We start from the raw sequence: 15393 nt of genomic DNA, 5'->3' as shown, positions 1-15393 counted from the left end.
ATTTTTTTAATGCTTTTTCTTTATACTTTTCTCTTCCTAAGTTATTCATTAATTTTGGCCTTTCATATAATGAGTGAATCAGTGGGCCTTTACTCAAACCAGTGTTGACTTGGCCCCACTATGGTTTGGACAACATTCTGGTGCCAGAAATGCATAGAGTGAATAGGAAAGATATAGCTAAACTAATCAAAGTATAGCAAATATCAACTTTATTATGCCACTCACATAATCTATGTATTGCAGCATGAACATAAACACAATACGAAAAGTGTTGTTCATCAACAATGAGGAGATCTACAGTTTCTGATTTATGATATGTCTCTTGGTCTCTTCATTTTTCTCTAGCACTTTGTGTTGGAAAATTTCAGCCAAACCAGTACTCTCTGAGGTGTCATCTCTATTGTAAGTCTCGCCCATACTGAAAGGATCTTCTCTCCTTTTACTTCCTGGTCTTTGTGGCTTTCTGGTCTGCTGGAGCTGACATAGGCAATGTAAATGAAGAATATAACTTTATCTTCTGATTTTATCCTCCTGGGGCTTCTGGTGAACAATAAAACTACTGGGATTGTCTTTGCTGTTATTTTTGCTATTTTTGTGGTAGCTGTAACTGCAAATTTGGTCATGATATTCTTGATTCAGGTGGACTCCCGTCTCCATACTCCTATGTACTTTCTGCTCAGCCAGCTGTCCATCATGGATACTCTTTTCATTTGTACCACTGTCCCAAAACTTCTGGTCGACATGGTTTCTAAAGAGAAGACCATTTCCTTTGTGGGTTGCGGCATCCAGATCTTCCTCTACTTGAGCATGATTGGCTCAGAGTTCTTCCTCTTGGGCCTCATGGCCTATGACCGCTATGTGGCTGTCTGTAACCCTCTTAGGTATCCAGTCCTGATGAACCGCAGGGTGTGTCTCCTGCTGGCTGCTGGTGCCTGGTTTGGGGGGTCCTTGGATGGCTTTCTGCTCACCTCCATCACCATGAATGTTCCCTATTGTCACTCCCGAAATATCAACCATTTTTTCTGTGAGATCCCTGCAGTTCTCAGACTAGCCTGTGCTGACACATCCTTGTATGAAACCTTGATGTACATCTGCTGTGTACTCATGTTGCTCATCCCTATCTCTATCATCTCAATCTCCTACTCTCTTATTTTGTTAACTGTCCACAGAATGCACTCTGCTGAAGGCCGGAAAAAGGCCTTTACTACTTGCTCTTCCCACTTGACTGTGGTCAGCATTTTCTATGGGGCTGCCTTCTACACTTATGTTCTGCCCCAGTCTTTTCACACTCCTGAGCAGGACAAAGTAGTTTCAGCCTTCTATACCATTGTCACACCCATGCTCAATCCTCTTATCTACAGCCTCAGAAACAAGGATGTCATGGGGGCATTTCAAAAGATATTGTCAAGATGTTTATCTGCTCAGAAAGTATCCACAAGTGATGCTTAGGGATTCAATAAACTGAGAATAGATGAGAACATTCTCTGTTGTCCTGTTTTAAAGAAGACTATTTGGTCAGATGTCAAAGATTACTACTTACAATTAATTAAGATAATTTATCATGTCTGGTTTCCTGTTCCTGGGGGAGGGAACCAGGGATTTTTCATTAGGTATGCAGATACATTTTGGCTATCAACAATGAGGTATTATTAGGTTAAAGAATTAATCTGATTCTGGTTCTTTGTCTCTCAGTCTGAAAAAAGAAAAAAAAATATTTGCAGGTTACTTTCACACTTAACCCAGAAACAGCTTCCATAACTACCAGATTTTGATGCCACAATTATGTGATTATGTTTGTATCAATAAAGTTAAATAATACCAATTCACAAGTGATGAAATATAGAAATCACACAATTTTAATCAAGTCTTTAATTATTGGCTTTGCCTCAAGATTTTAACCTTTAAGATCATCTTCGTAGGACTCACACTAAAAATAGTTGCCTGTCAAATATGAGACCATAGTAAATAGTGGATAAGCTTAGCTATATTGACTGAATATTGAATGTCCAAGCATTACACACCTACTCAAAAGAGACTGTAATATATAATATCAAAGAGCACTACTGTGACTTTTTCCATGCTATTTTAATAGAATTCTAAGAATGGTGACATTTATGGAAGAAATTTTACATTGCCCAATTATATGTGATTCATAAACAGGACTTGGGTGCAATTTAGGTTTGTTTGGCATGATACAGAAAGCTCTTGAAGAATTTTCTATATAGATATAACTTGATAAGATGTACGTTTTTATGTACATTATTTTATGTACACTTCTATACTATGACTATAGGGTAGGAAATAGAACAGGGAACTAGACTGTATGCAGGAAGACAACTTAGGAATCTTCAAATGCGTGAAAAGGATTGAGTAGGGTAGCTACATAAAAGGATTTAGCTCATGGAAAAGATGACCATTGGGAAAGAAAGTGAAATGAAATATAAGTCAATTGACTTCAGGTGGAAGGAAACTAGGGTTTCTATTTACTAAGATTCTGAAAACTTTTAGAGTGGCAGGATTGAGTAGGAGAAAACAATAATTTAGTTGTTGAGAAACTTTTTTAAAAAATCTAATGTTTATTTATTGTTGAGAGACAGAGAGACACAGAGCATGAGCAGAGGAGGGATAGAGAGGTGGGGGGAGGCAAGAATCTGAAGCAGGCTCCAGGCTGTGAGCTGTCAGCACAGAGCCCTACAAGGGGCTTGAACTCACAAACCACAATATCATGATCTGAGCCACCCAGGCGCCCCAGTTGTTGAGAAAAATTTTAAATGTCTATTAGATATATGAAGCCATTCGGGATTCAGATTAGTGGTAAGGGCTGAGGGTTTAAATTGTTATTCTTAAGAGTCGAAGAAAATATTTAAAGACATAGGATCAGTTAAAACTTAGGTAAGAGTAAAGGTTTGAGACTTAGGCAACTGTGTTCAGCTGGCTAGAAAGTGAGACAAAAGATGATTGATGGAGTAAGAAGAAGTAATATCTAGGTACAAGTGAGAAAACGTCGAAACTGGAGACTCTAATCAACTGCAGTAGATACTATTTCTTATTGGATCACAATGAGAGTTTTGAGTTGGCCACTCTATTTGTCCACGCAAAGATCTCTTGTGACCTTAATAAGAACAAGCCCAGTGGAGTGCTCAGAGAGGATACAGGGTAAAATATAAGGAGAGAAAGTGGATAAGTGAGCCCAGTATAAACACATTTTTTTTTTAGTGAGAACAGAAAAATGGAGCAGTAGCTAGAAAGGGATATGATATCAATGTGTTTTGTTGTAATATATTGCAGATATGTTAAAGGGAATAATATATACAAAGAACGAATTGATACTGGATAAAAAAAAAAATGGAAGGAACTGCTTCCAGAAGGTTGACCTTTGATAGAGATAGCATAGAAACCAATTTATAAGTGAACAAGTTGATTATTTTTTGAGTTAGTATAGTCACTTCATTTCCTCTAGCAGAAACTAAGGCAGTGTATATGTGATACAAGTAAGTTCTCTTCTAATTGTTTCTATTTTATCAGTGCAATTAGAATCAATGAGAGCTTCTATTTGTGAAGGGCAGGACTTATTGTTAAAACTCTGAAAAAAGAACAAAAGCATCTTGGAGATCAGTTGGGTAAATGAACATGTTAGACATATTAGGATTACAGGGTAGTTTTGGGATTGACTTATGAATTTAGCATGTTTGTCAGTCCAATAAGTGTACTCTGCATGGTGTCTAGCAAATAGTAATCATGCAATGTATTACCTACAATTAATTATGGCAACAATGATAAAAATAAAAGGAAAAATTGCTATTAGTATTTTACAGACTTAGCATTTCTTATGTGAATAAAATATGTTGAAATCATTTGTTTTTCTAATGCTTAGAACTTGCAGCATATAATTGTTTATAATGAGTGGTTCATTTCATGAATTAATCTTTTTGTGCAATTAAAGGTTTTTTAACCAATATCCTTGCTCATGTGAAACTTATTGTATAACATGATTTGATTTGGAATCATAAGGTGATCCTGCCCCTTCAACATACTAATTGTTTAAATTTATGAGTTAATGACACCCCCCCCCATACATCCAGTCTTTAAACTGGTCTTTCTGATGCCTTTTCTGATGACAAGTTGGATTACCTAATGTACTCAGTGAACAGTCTTCTGTTTTGATAGATTTTATTAAAATGTTCAGACTTCTACCTTTTCATATCCCTAGTAACTTATTGTTCAGCTTTTGAACTGATTGTGCTTTTTTTTTCCTGATTCAAGTTTAAATATTTCTAAATTACTTCAAACCCATGTGCCAATTTCAGGTGCAAATGAGAGTGGGCTTAAGATCATTGGCTTGTACGTAAACTCACTGGTGTTTGAATCTTGGCTTTTTAGTTTCTGTATTTTCTATCCTTGGCCATGTTACCTAACCTTTCTGTATCAAATTTTCCCATCTTAAGGAAGAATTTCCTATTAAAGATCAATAAAGGGAAAAAGGTCCTTACAACAGAGATTTCTGAGTCTGTAACTGTTGCTTCTTGAAGTAAAGGAAGTTCTTCTTTTATCACATGGTCACTTAGCATTTTACTATGAATTCTCAAGGCAGTGTTCTCACCAGCAGTCTCTCTTGATTCATTAAATAACTTATAATTTAAGTACCAAAATCATAATCATTTGTGATTGAATCTGGGACATTTATATTTCTCCCCTTTAACCCTTGGCTTAATGATATATGTTTACAGGGAGAAGAAATCTATAAAATTTGTTAAAGTCCTCAGGGGATTATTTTTAGATTCTAGCCCTCCAGTGGGTATTACTAGGGGACCAACTTGGCATCATCCATGTGCCATCTTGTGGATAATTAACAACATGACATTATTTTAAAACTACACTGTGTGCCCTTGCTGTATTCCCTAAAAGACTATGTAGGGAAGGAAAAATAAGATAAAAATAGATAGGAAGCAAACTGTAGGAGACTTAGGTACAGAGAAAAAAAAATGAGGGTTACTGGGTGATGTTGAGTGGGGGGTATGGACTAAATGCATGATGGGCATTAAGGAGGGTACTTGTTGAAATGAGAACTGGATGTGTGTGTAAGTGATGAAGCACTGGGTTCTACTCCTGAAACCAATACTACTCTGTATGTTAATTAACGTGAATTTCAGTATATAATTTTTATAAATTAAAGAAAACCACTATGTATGATTAGGAAAATAAAACAATCCTCCCAAAAAGGAGCTAAAATGAAATATGTTAAGGGTATTTTTGAAAAATGGTGTTGATTTTGTGTTTCTTTCTGTCATTAAGTATTGATCGGATTTTTAGTTGACGTCATCATCAATATTAAAGGCATTATTCTGTTTTTAAGAGCACAGATGAGCTGGGTCTCAACCCAAACTCCATGACTTACAGACTTAGGCAGATTACTTAACTTCTTTGTGACTCGGTGTCTTTATTTCCATGAACATTATGTGTGTAATACAAGTGGAGCTCTTTCTTTGATTATAGTTCTTGTTTTAGTTTTTATTATTAGCAGCACCATTATTATTATTCTTCCCAGCACCCAATGTACATTCTGGATCAAGGGCTGATGCTCTAGGGCCAGAAACCTGAGTGTGAGTCTAATGGGATATGAACAGTTTACCATTTTCGGGTGCTTGAACTCCTCATAGGAACAATTGGCTGATCATGATATCTATCCATCGTCCTCTATAACAGTCCTCAGGTGTAAGTGTTATTAACACATTCTATTTATGTGTGCAGTTGTCCCCTCTATTAGTCCCTGGTATTAAAATATTCTCACCTTTACTCCATATCACTCTAGAAGCAATTAGGAAGATACAAAAAAAATTCTTTCTTTCTTATTTCTCCAGGTACACTTCTGTAAATATCAATGCAAGAAAAGTGGATGGTTCTGTGTGTGTGAGCATTTTGTTTTTGTTTTGTTTTTTTTTATTTTGCTTTAAGTGCATTTCAAAGGCAATGTCCCTTCTTTTATTTTGTATACCTAAAAAGAAGATATTTATCCAAAGTACCTCTACAATGGGGAAGAAAATTATTTGTTGAATAAATTTATTTGTAGCTATTTTTCATAAATTTTTCCTTGTCTTCTCTATACTTTTATGTTTTCTATTCTAACACATATTTAAGGTACTTTTAAACATTAAATTTTAAATGAATGTACACCACTCCATTGCATGACAAGAAAATATCTTATTATTCTGTCCCTAAGATTTTTCAATCATAATATGACTATTTAAAATTACAAAGTAATTTACCAATTGTTTTGCTTAAGTACAAAATTAGGTAAGAAAGTATCACTATCCCCAAGTTTTATGGTCTCAATATTAGAAAGCTAGTAGTCTGGGATGAGACTATGCCCAACTGAGAACCAGTCTTAGATAGAAAGTTTCACAGAGCCCGTCACCACCATTGGCATCCCACAGAAGAACTATATAAGAGTGTCAATAGGGTTAAAGGGCTATGAGGAAAACATGCAGGCTGCATGGCTTATTCTCTCTAGCATTTTCACAGACAGATAGATGTTAAGAGCTGAGTCCATAGGGAAATTACTAGCACAAGTTTGACTAGACATAATGTAAATTTAGGTCCCTTCCACTCTCCTAGTCTCTACACACAAACGTGTACTTCTCTCATCACGCCAATAAAATTATAGTTCTACTCATTTTGTTAAACTAAGATTCAATTTTTATATTATTAAAATGCTACAAATATTTACATTAAAGTCCTTACTTGCATTGTGGTTAACACTTCCTTTAAGATGCCACTTTGTTTTTTACGTTTTTGTTTTTGTTTTTGTTTTTCCTAGAATAAATCAGGTGTCAGGCTGGTTTGTTTGCTTAATTTGTTTTTCTGCCATATGTATATGTTCCCTCTTGATAAATATCCCCTGGATAATGTGACTACTTTAGAATTCTCCCAGTTTATACTTCCTGGGCCATGTCTTCTGTAGCCTCTGTCTTCCTGTTCCCACATACACTGCTTGCCTAGAGCTTAGCTGCACAGAGCTCCTCCTGAGATGTTTCTTCACAATTAACTCTTTTTCCTTGATCCTCTGATGTCTGTCTCCCAAGCCCAAGCCTTCCTCTTTCTTGATTTACTCTCCAATTTACTGGAGCATAGCTTTCAATAAATTCTTAAACAAGATACATTTTTTTCATAATTTACATGTCTGAAAATGACACTATTTTATCTTCCCACTTGATGGAAGCTCAGCTAAGTGTAGATTTTAGGTTGAAAATGATTTCCATCATGATTATGTTTCTCTTTTTTGTCTTTTAACATTTAGTATTATTACTGAGAATTCCAATGATATCTCAATTATAAATATTTTCTGTGTAATGGGCCCTCAGGTTTTTCCCATATCTGGGCTATTATAAATAATGTAATAAGTGTAAGATTACATATATCTCTTCAGACTTTTGTTTTCATTTTCTCTGAGTTTATGCGCTAAAGTAGTATTAGTGGACCATATGATAGTTTTATTTTTATGTTTTTGAGGAACCTACAAACTGTTTTCCATAGGCTAAATCAACCTAAATTCCCTCCAACTGTGTATACGTGTCCTCCTATCTCCACATCTTTGCCAACACTTTGCTTTCTCTTGTCTTCATCATAGCTGTTTTGGAAGTTGTGAGATGATGTCTTATTTGCATTTCCCTGATAACTAATGATGCTGATCATCTTTTTATGTACAAGTGGTCATTTGTATATCTTCTTTGTAAAAATGTCTATTTAGCCTCCTGCCCATTTTTATTATTTTTTGTTTGTTTGTTATTGAATTGTATGAGAACTCTAAATATTCTGTATATTATCTCTTCATCCAGTGTAAGGATTGCAAATATCTTCTCTCATTCTGTAGGTTGTCATCCCAATTTTTTAGTTGTTTCTTTGTTGAAGTAAAGCCATAGCTTTTTGGTTTGATGTAGTACTACTTACTGTTTTTTTTTTTTCCTTCTCTTGTTCGTGTTTTTCATGTCTTATCACTCCAAAAATCACTGCCCAGTCTAATATCAGTTCCTTGACAGCTCCCTGTTTTCCTTTAGGAGTTTCATGGCTTTAGGTCTTACATTTAAGTCTATAATACATTTTTTTTAATTTTTTAAATCTTTATTTATTTTTGAGAGAGAGATAGACATACTGTGAGCAGGGGAGGAACAGAGAGAGAGAGGGAGACACAGAATCCGAAGCAGGCTCCAGGCACCAAGCAGTCAGCACAGAGCCCAATGTGGGGCTAGAACCCACGAACTGTGAGATCATGACCTAAACCAAAGTCAGATGCCCAACCAAATGACCCACCCAGGTGCCCCGTGTCTATAACACATTTTGAGTTAAATTTTGTGAGTAGTATATTATAGGGATCTGATTCCACTTTTTGCATGTGGTTATGCAGTTTTCTCAGTATCATTTGTCAGAGACTTTCATTTCCTCTTTGAGTATTCTTGGATCTTTTGTCAATATTAGGGTACTATATAAACAGGAATTTATCCTGGGGTCTCTATTCTGTTCCATTGGTCTACAAGTTTATTTTTATGGCAGTACTATACTGTTTAATAACTACAGCTTTGCAATTTATGTTGAAATTAGAAGTGTGATGTCTTCAGTTTGTTCTGCTCCATAATCGCTGTGACTATTTAGGGTCGGTTGTTTGCCTATTTCTGTAAAACAAACAAAAATGGAGTTTTGATAGAGATTGGATTGACTGTATATATGGCTTTGGGTAGTATAGAAATTTAAAAAAAATATTGACTATTCTGTTCAGTGAACATAAGATGTATTTCCATTTTTGTCTTCTTCAAGTTCTTTCATCACAATATTTATTGTGCAGGTCTTCCACTTACCTAATTAAATTTATTTCTAAGGACTTTATTGTTTTTGATGCCATAGTGAATGGAATCTTTTTTTTCTTGTTCAGACATTTCATTGCTAGTGTAGAGAAACACATCAGATTTCTACATATTGATTCTATATTCTTCAAGCTTACTGAATTTTTTATTAGTTCCAATGGTGTTTTGAGTGAATCTTTAGGACTTTTTACACATAATTCTTTATCATTTGCAAGAAAGGAAAATTTTTACCTATTCATTTCTGATTTGGATGCCTTTTATTTCTTCGTCTAGTCTAATGGCTCTAGCTATGACTTCTAGTACTATATTGAATAAAAGTGGTGAAAGTAAACACTTGTCTTGTTCCCGATCTTAGAGGAAAATCTTCCAGTTTTTTTTATTACCATTGAGTATAAGGTTAGCTGTGGGTTTGCAACATATGGCCTTTATTGTGAAGTATTTTCCTTTGGTAGGTTGTTGTGATTTGTCAAATGTTTTTGTTTTGTTTTTTTTTCTGAATAATTAAGATACTCATATCATTTTAAACTATTAATATTGTACACAGTATGCATTAGTTTGCATATATTAAACCATCCTTGTATTCCAGGGATAAATCTCACTTATGTATGATCATTTTAATGTGTATTTGAATTTGGCTTATATCCATATTATCATATATAATATGATGTATTATATATGAAATTATAATGTAAAATTTGCACATATATTCCTCAGGGATATCAGTCTATACATTTCTTGTAGAGTCCTTATCTGGCTTTGATATCAGCATAAAGTCAGCCTCATAAAATAAAACTAGAAGCTTTCCATTCCCTTGTTGTAGAATTTGAGAAGATTTGGCAGTAATTCTTTCTAAATGTTTAGTAGTGTCCAGCAATGAAACCATCTTATCCTGAGTCTTTCTGTGTTGGGGGGGGGGGGTATTCATTGCTGGCTCAAATTTCTTATTATTGGTTTTCCAGTTATTCTTTTTTTCTAATTTCTTAGTTTGTCACATTGTGGTTGGAAAAAAATGTTTAAAATAATCAGACTTGTTTTGGATACTATCATATGCAAGAAAGGTCTACAAGTTTATTTTTATGCCAGTACTATACTGTTATGTAAGCACTTGATGATTGTTATGTAAGCACTTGAGAAGAATGTGGATTCTGTTTCTGTTCAATGGAATATTATGTAAATATCTGTTAGGTTCATTTCATTTGAGGTATGTTTCTTACCCATCATTTTGTTGCTAATTTTTTTGCCTGGAGGATCTATTCATTTTGAAAATGCACTGTTATCGTTTATTTCTCTGTTCTGATCTGTTAGTATTTGTTTAAATTATTTAGATGTTCTTGTATTGGTTTTTTATATATTTACAATTATTTATCTTCTTGATGAATTGACCCCTTTAACATTGTTTAATGACTTTCTTCTTGTTTTGTTATTGTTTTAGCTTTAAAGTCTATTTGGTCTCATATAAATATAACTATCCTCACTTTCTTTTGCTTTCCAATTGTATAGAATATCTTTCTCCACCACTTCACATTCAGCTTGTGTGTTTCTCTAAAAGTAAGGTGAGTCTCTTGTAGGAAACCTATAGTTTTGTCTTGTTTTCATCCAATCAGGCATGGTGTGCTTTTGATTGGTGAATTAAATCTATTTACATTAGTGTTATTGTTATGTGAGGATTTATTAATAATATTTTAAAATCATTATCTGTTTAGGTTTTTTCTTAAGTTTGTATTTAAATTCAAGCTAGTTAACATATAGTGTAATATCAGTTTCATATGTACAATTTCCTGATTCAACACCTCCATACAAGACCTGGTGTTCATCACTACAAGTGCACTCCTTAATCCCCATCACCTATTTAATCCATCTTTTCACTCACTTTCCCTCTGGTGACCATCAGTATGTTATCGTCCGTTTCATGGCTTGTCTCTGTATTTTCATCCCTATGCTTGTTTATTTTGTTTCTTAAATTCCGCATATGAGTGAAAATCTATGATATCTGTCTTTCTCTGACCGATTTTTTTTTGCTTGAGTTGATTTTTCTGTATCATGTAAGGTAAGGGTCCACTCATTTTATATATGGATATCCAGTTTTCACAGCACCATTATCAGAAAAGATTATCCCCATTGTGTTTTTATCAAAGTTAACTGATCTTATATGCTTGGGTTTATTTATGGGATTTCTATTCTTTTTGAGTGGTCTGTTTTATTTCCACTTTTTTTTTATTGTTGTACAATCTTGTAATATAATTTAAAATCAGGAAGCATGATACCTCTAAAACTGTTCCTTCTCAAAAGGGCATTGACTATGCAGGATCTTTTGTGGTTCCATAAAAATTTTAGATATTTTCTCCATTAAGTAAACTGCCATTGGAACTTTGATAAAGACTGCATTGAATATATGGAGAGATTTGGGTTTTATGGACATGCTAACCTTATTAATTCATCCAACCTATGAACATGAGATCATTCCATGTGTTTATCTATTCTTCAATTCCTTTCAATTAATGTGCTGTAGATCTCAGTGTAGGTCTTTCAACTCTTTGGTTAAATACATTCCTAAATATTCATTTTATTGGGGTTGTTTTTGTGATTTCCTTTTTGAGTAGATCATTGCTAGTATAAATAAATGCAACAGTTTTTGTATACTCACTTTATAATCTGTAACTTTACTGAATTTGGTTAGAACTAACAGCTTTTTATAGAGTATTTAGGATTGTATACATATAGAATTATGTCATATGCACACAGAGGTAATTTTATGTCTTCTTTTCTGCTTTGGATGTCTTTTACATCTTTTATTTTCTGATTGCTCTTTTTAGTATTTTAATACAATGTCATATAAAGTGGTGAGAATAAATGTCCTCCCCACGTTCAAAATTTAAGACAAAAAGCTTCTAGCTTTTCTCCATTGATTATGATTTCAGTTGTGGGATTTCCATAAATCGCCTTCATTGTGCTGAGGAAAATGTTTATATATATTTTATAGAGCATTTTTATCCTGAATGGAATTTGAACTTTGTCAAATTTTTATGCATTTAATCAAATAATCATATACATTTTATTTTTATTATCTTAGTGTGGTTTTTCTCATTGTTTGATTTGTACATATTAAATCATCCTTGCATCCCAAGGATGAATCCCTCTAGTTCTTGGTGTATAATATTTTTGATGGTTGTTGAATTCAGTTTGTCAGAATTTTGTTGAGAAGTTTGCATCCATTTGGTTTAGACATATTGGCCTGTAGTTTTTTTCTTCCTGTGGTGTCATTGTGTGTGTGTGTGTGTGTGTGTGTGTGTGTGTGTATTACACTTACCCTAGATTCATAAATAATTTTGAAAGTATTCTTTCTACTTCTATGTTTTAAAAGAATTTAAAAAGGATTTGTGGTTTTTTTTCTTTGCAGTTTGGTAATTCAGCTGCAAAGCAATCTAATCCAGAGATTTCTTTCTTGAAGGATTTATCGTCATCATCATCACTTCAATCTCCCCACTTGTTGTTGGTTTGTTCAGCCTCACTACTTATTTTTAATTCAGTATTGGTAGGTTTTATGCTTCTAGTAATTTATTCATTCCTTCTTGATAATGCAGTTCTTTTAAATGAGATTGTTTAAAGTAATTCTTCATGATTCTTGTTTTTCCTGAAAATAATTTCCTGTGTAATAGCTCCTCTTCCTTAGTTTGTTTGTTTTGAAATGAAAAATATTATTAATTTATTTTAATTTTTAAAGGTTTTATTAAAATTTTAAGTTAATATACAATGTTTAAGTGTAACATACATCATTGTCAACAATAGCCAACATTTTTAAAAAGCCCAAATGCCCATCAACTGATGAGTGGATTAGAAGTGGCATACATACACACACACACACACACACACACAATGGGATATTAATCATCCATAAAAAGGGTTAAATCTTGCCATTTTCAGTGACCTGGATGGAGCTGGAGAGTATTATGCTAAGCAAAATAAGACAGTCAGAGAAAGGCAAATGACATATGATTTCACTTATATATGGAATTTAGGAAACAAAAGAAACAATCATAGGGGGAAAAAGAGAGGAGAAAACAAAGAAATGTACTCTTAATCCTACAGAAAAAAACTGATGGTTCCCAAAGAGGAGGGGTGGATAGGTTAAATAAGTGATGGGGATTAAAAAGTCCGTTTTATATACGTGTTGAATCAGTAAATTGTACACCAAAACTAATATTACACTGTATGTTAAATAACTGCAATTTAAATTAAAAATTTAAAAATGCAATATGTTATTAGGTTAAAAACAGACTCTTTGCTGAATGGAAGTGAAAAGAGATTCTAGGAATGTATTCCCATGCACATAAATCTTATTTAATTTCAAAGCCAAGAATACACATAGGGAAAGGATAGTCGCCTCTAAATGTGTTGGGAAAATTTGGTTATACACATAACAAAAGATATATGGGACACTTATTTCATGCCATATTCAACAATAACATCAAAATGGATTAAATACTTGAACAAAAGAGAAGCTTAAAAGATAACAAAGTCTACAGTACTTCTTTACCCCAAGCCAACATTATAAGAAACATTGAAGGGAATTCTATAAGCAAAATAAGAGTACTAATAAGTAAAAGAAAACCTTTTGAAGTGTAACGTCGCTGGTAAAAATAAATATATACCAAATTTCAGAATAATCTACTGTAAAAGCCGTAAGTCACTCATTTGTAAGCCAGTCTGAATGCTAAAACCCAAAAATAGTAACAAATAATTATAACTATAATAATTTGTTAAGGGATATAAAATAAAAATACGTAAATTGTGACATCAAAATCATAAAAGTTTCAAACATGGATAAAAGTGTACAGCTTCAGAATGTGTTAAAACTTAAGTTGAACTTAAAATAGACTGTCTATATAAAAGTTGCTTTTGTAAGTCTTACAGTAATCGCAAAGCAGGACTTACAGTTTAAACAAGAGTGACAAAAAGAAAGGAATCTAAGCAAACCACTCCAAAAGAATCAAATCATACATACAAAAAAGAGTATAACTACAAACCAGTGTGAAAATAATATTAAAAATTTGAAACTAATTGAAAAAAAAATGAAACTAAATTCTCAAATCCAAAACAGAATGGTTGAATACATAAAACAAAAAAAGATTCACTTATATGCTGGAAAAGATACTCCAGATGTAAGCACACAAAGATTGAAAACAAAAGGATAAAAAATATTTCATGCAAATGGAAAGTAAAGACAGCTGGGATAACTATGAGACAAAATAGACTAAAGAAAAGACTGTACAAGGAGTCAAAGTACATTACAAATGATAAAGGAATTAATCCAACATGATAATAAAACACTGTACAGAATTATGAATCCAACACAGGAGCAAATTATGTGTATATATATATATATATATACACACAATATTAACAGAACTAAAGTGAGAAATAAACAATAAAATAATAGCAGGGATTCCTAGTAGCCTCACTTTCATCAGTGTTTACATCATCCACACGGGAAATCAGTAAGGAAACCTTAGCCTTAAATGACATATTAGATCAGATTGACTTAACAGATACATACAGAACATTTCAACCAAAAGCAACGTACACATTTTTCTCAAGTGTACATGGAATATTTTCCAGGATAGGCTATATGTTAGGACCCAAACAAGTCTTACAAAATTTAAGAAGATTAAAATCATATCAAGCATCATTTATGACCACTTGGTACAAAACTGGAAATCAATTACAAAATGAAAACTGAAAACTTCACAAGTTTGTGGAAATGAAACAATATCTTACTGGAAAAACAATGGATCAAAGAAAAATCAAAAAAGAAAATGAAATTGTGGAGACCAATGGAAATATAACGTATCAACATATGTGGGATGAATCATGATCAAGTAGGATTTATTCTAGAGATTAAAAGATGGTTGATCTTCTGCAAATTAATTAATGTGATAAACTGCATTCATAAAATGAGACATAAAAATCATATGATCATATCAGTAGTTGTAGAGAAAGCATTTGACAAAATTCAACATCCATTTACGATTAAAAAGAAAAAAAATCTCTTAACTAGGTGTAGAGGAAAGAATAAGTTCTTGTGAGAATGTGGAGAAAAGGTAACCTTTGTATACTGTTTGGTTGGAATTTAAACTGATATAGACATTTGAAAAACAATATATGTTCTTAAAATTTTTGAATGCATAATTACCATTTGATTTAGCAATATCACTTCTAGGTATATATCCACATGAATTGAAATTTGTATCTCAATAAGATATCTGCACTTTCATATTTTGTCATATTATTCAAGAATAGTCACTAATATTATTCACTAAGATATGGAAAAAAATAACTATCAAATATAAATAGATAAACAATGTGACAAAATATGGAATGTGGTATGCAATAGAATGCTATTCAGCTTTTAAAAAATAAGGACCATTCATTTTTAAAATAAGGACATTTGCCATTTGTGATTATGTGGATGGGTCTGGAAGACATATATTAAGTGAAATATGTCTGCCTGAGAAAGACAATCACCACATGACTTCAGTCATAT

The 15393-nt window shown here is 33.0% G+C and overlaps 1 protein-coding gene across 1 annotated transcript; it reads left to right on the top strand.

Moving 5' to 3' along the window:
• The first annotated feature begins 489 nt into the window (after positions 1 to 489).
• Positions 490 to 1449, top strand: LOC124517850 (olfactory receptor 2T11). The gene has a single exon (XM_047087518.1). It carries the CDS (start codon positions 496 to 498, stop codon positions 1447 to 1449), a length of 954 nt encoding a protein of 317 aa, XP_046943474.1. The 5' UTR covers positions 490 to 495.
• The last annotated feature ends 13944 nt before the right edge of the window (positions 1450 to 15393 follow it).

Source organism: Lynx rufus, unplaced genomic scaffold (genome assembly GCF_022079265.1).
Source record: "Lynx rufus isolate CCGP_SWC_20201006 ecotype Redwood Valley unplaced genomic scaffold, mLynRuf1.p SCAF_1, whole genome shotgun sequence".
In the NCBI taxonomy this organism is placed as follows: Eukaryota; Metazoa; Chordata; class Mammalia; order Carnivora; family Felidae; genus Lynx; species Lynx rufus.
This window is presented reverse-complemented; position numbering and strand designations above follow the sequence as displayed.